This window comes from Solanum dulcamara, chromosome 3, assembly GCF_947179165.1.
Source record: "Solanum dulcamara chromosome 3, daSolDulc1.2, whole genome shotgun sequence".
Taxonomy (NCBI): Eukaryota; Viridiplantae; Streptophyta; class Magnoliopsida; order Solanales; family Solanaceae; genus Solanum; species Solanum dulcamara.
In genome coordinates, this window is record NC_077239.1 from 64,390,970 (window position 1) to 64,394,552 (window position 3,583).

The following is a 3,583-nucleotide window of genomic DNA, read 5'->3' on the forward strand; positions in this document are numbered from 1 at the left end:
AATTGGTGCGTGATGATGTTTGTTTTTTAGAATTTGGGACTGGTCAAAAACTGATGTAATAATATGAATCCAAAATTATTTAGGAGATTAATAGGATGCACGCTAGTTAAGATGTCATTTTAAAAATTCGATACATGCTAATTTATGTTTTTTCTCTTTTTATAAATAACCTGATTTAGATTTTTACTGGAAAGTATTTAAAGTCTGTTGAAGTAGGTTAAAATTTTGTTGTGTTTTTTATATTATTTTCTTATCGGATCTAAAATCTGCTTGTGTTAAATGTGTTGATAAATATATTATTGAAAAAAAAAGTTTAATGTGGCATGACATTCAATTGGGAGAGAAGGAATTTTTATTAGTTAAATATATTTTAAGAAAAATAGTGATAGTTATTATAGTCCTAAAAGTAAACAAAAATATGACTGACCATTTACGGGACTTACTTAAATGATGATTGCTCGTATACGAAAATGAAACAATTAATAGTTAGAATATGAAATATATGTCAACTCGTGAGCTGTAATTAATGGAACGGATGCAATTTAAAAATAAAAAATTGAAGAGATGATTCACAGAATAAAAAAGGCAAAAATTAATGGACTGTTACTATATAACTAAATAAGATAATTAGGACTTGATTTGAGATGGGATAAACACTAAGTAGCCATCAAAATATGATTATTTAAGTCGGAATTTCTATCCTTTGACTCCACGTGTCTCATTTTTATAAGTAGAAGCTTAACCATTCAAATTGGTACAACAATTATTTAGCTCATTAATAATTGGCATTTGGTGGAAATCTCAAAGTCTTGAAATTTGCCAAACAATGACAACTTATTAGGGGAAAAATGGAAGAGCAAGTAAAATTGTTGGGAGCTTTCCCAAGTCCCTTTAGTTACAGGATCATTTGGGCTTTGAAACACAAGAATATCAGTTATGAATACATAGAAGAAGATCTTTGTAAGAAAAGCCATCATCTTTTAACATATAACCCAGTCTATAAGATGATCCCAGTTCTTGTACATGCTGGAAAACCAATAGTTGAATCTACAATCATTCTTGAATACATCGAAGAGACATGGCCCCAAAATCCATTGTTCCCCAAGGATCCTTATGAAAAGTCTTTGGCTAGATTCTGGATCAAGTTCGGAGAAGATAAGGTAATTATTTTGTCACGTTTACTTTAGGTCTAGTTAGAGATCATTTATATGTCAGTAGAAAATATAGACAACTTATCATGATGGAGAAACTAAGTTTTTCTAATATAGGACAAGCAAGAGCTTAATTTTTGATAGACAGATAACAATTGGTTGGTATTGAGATGTAGTTGTTGTTGGCATGTGTTGAATCATATAAATTACATCATCTAAGATTTTAACCATTAACGAATTACATTTTTAGTTTAGAGCTAAGTGTCAAAAACACATTCAAATTATCTTCTTTTTTTTTAGTTTTATACCTAAACTATTTGAATTGTGAGTTTCATACCTAAACTATCACTTATTAGTTTGACAAACACACCTCAGTGGTTGGTGTATATAATACACTCTCTCTATTTTTTGAAAAAATCTTGCCACATGGTATTCCACATGGATAAAATATTCCACCTTCACAAATATTAGATAAACTATTAATATTAATTAAAAGTTAAAGATTAAAGTATTTCTATCCCAAAAAAGAAATTATTTTTTATAAAAGAAATAAATTTTTTTAAAATAAAACTTAAAATATTTTGCTCACTCACTCCACCACCTCCCCTACAATCCCCATCTTTTTATTTTTTTTTATTTTTTAGATTTCTTTTATAAAATATTTTTAAAAAATGCATACTTCCCCCTCCCCCTCCATCCTAAAAAATGTTATTATTTTTATTTTTTTAAAAAATAAAATTATACCCACCACATCTAACCTTCCGCTCTTAATTTATATATATTTTTTATATTTTTCTTATTTTGTGTTAGATATGTACATATATTTTTAGGGATATATTTTTTCCTTCTTGCGTAGCGAATATAACATAAATTAAAACTTTATTTTAAGAAAAGTCTTGTGAAAAGTAAAAAAAATATTTTCCTAAAATCATATATATATATATATATATATATAAACACAATGAGAAAAAAATTGAAAGCGGAGGGTTAGATAGGTCGGGGTAGAAAATTTTTTTTATATAAAAAATGAAAATATTTAAATTATTATTTGAAGGGGTAGGGGGATGAAGTAAGAATCTTTTTTTAAAAAATTATAAAAGAAATTTAATCAATAAAAATAAAGTTAAAAAAATGAGGTGGAAGGGTTGGGGGGAGGGGGGTTATGGTGAGAGAAAGTGGTGGAGTGAGGTAAGAAAAATATTTTATATTTTATTTTATAATTTTTTTGAATGGGAGATAGTAATACTTTAATTTTAATTAATTATAATAATTTAATTTAATTTTTGTTAAGATGTAGTATTTTGTCCATGTAGAATGTAATGTGACAATTATTTTTTAAATGAAAGAGAGAGTGTAGTACAAACCATGATAAAAATAGAATAAAAGAAAGATGTGTGTTTCTCAAATTAATAAGTGATAATTTAGATATGAAACTTAGACTCTTAATACTTTAGGTATATATATATATATTATCGATCTACAACATAACCTCATGATGTGTAGGCCTAATTATTCTCTTGAGCCAAGGACAATAGGTTTTTCGTTGAGGGATGTCATAAGATTAATCAAACTTATAATCTTATATTATGTTGAATTGTCTGATTAAAAATTTAAGTTGATGGATAATAGTAAATTTAATAGGTCTAGGTAGAGGAGAAAGTACAAAGTAATAACATTTTATTGTTTTAATGTAGAACTCAGAAATTTTTCAAATATTTCACAAGATTGGAGAAGAGCAAGCCAAGGCGACTGAAAATGCCAAGAAAGTGCTAAAAATTATAGAGGAGCAGGGTCTTGGAGATAAAAAGTTTTTTAGTGGGGATACAATTGGATTAACTGATATAGCCTTTGGCTGGATTGCTTTCTGGCTGGAAGTCATACAAGAAGCTGCTGGAGTAAATGTCTTCCAACCAAACAATTTTTCCCGCTTACAATCTTGGATTAACAATTTCAAGCAAGTCCCTATAATCAAAGAAAATATTCCAGATAGGGATGCAATGCTACATTATTTCAAACGTCGTAGAGAAATGATTGTTGCATCATCATCAGAGCAATGTTGAGGATGTTTCTGTATTGGCTAAAAAAAACAACTTGGGCACGTGGCATTATATTTCATAGAATCAGCTTCATGAACAATATTATCATCTAAATATAAATTTACTCTTTAATATTATCCATTTTGTTTTCAACCAACACAAAAAAGATAGCCCAACTATTATTTTTTTAATAACGAAAATGAAAAGAAGTTGAACATTAATATATGAGAGAATTAAATATTAGTCGTGTATTAATAACAATAAGCTAACGGAAGAATATATTCAGGAACGTCAGGAATTACTCAGTTCCGTCGAGAATATTTTCCCTTGCAGATACTTCGAATTTCTTTTCCTTGGATCTGTGAATGCTTTAAATTTTGAGAAGATTACACAAAT

The 3,583-nt window shown here is 28.0% G+C and overlaps 1 protein-coding gene across 1 annotated transcript; it reads left to right on the forward strand.

Moving 5' to 3' along the window:
* The first annotated feature begins 775 nt into the window (after window positions 1–775).
* LOC129881685 (probable glutathione S-transferase) lies at window positions 776–3,324 on the forward strand. Its single transcript, XM_055955806.1, has 2 exons — window positions 776–1,160; window positions 2,846–3,324. Exons 1-2 carry the CDS (start codon window positions 849–851, stop codon window positions 3,209–3,211), a joined length of 678 nt encoding a protein of 225 aa, XP_055811781.1. The 5' UTR covers window positions 776–848; the 3' UTR covers window positions 3,212–3,324.
* Window positions 3,325–3,583: the final 259 nt, after the last annotated feature.

Excerpts from the sequence above, each read along its gene's own strand:
- LOC129881685 (XM_055955806.1), top strand. The coding sequence starts at position 849 with ATGGAAGAGCAAGTAAAATTGTTGGGAGCTTTCCCAAGTCCCTTTAGT. Across the intron at positions 1,161-2,845 it reads TCAAGTTCGGAGAAGATAAG|AACTCAGAAATTTTTCAAAT; the intron begins GTAATTATTTTG and ends GTTTTAATGTAG.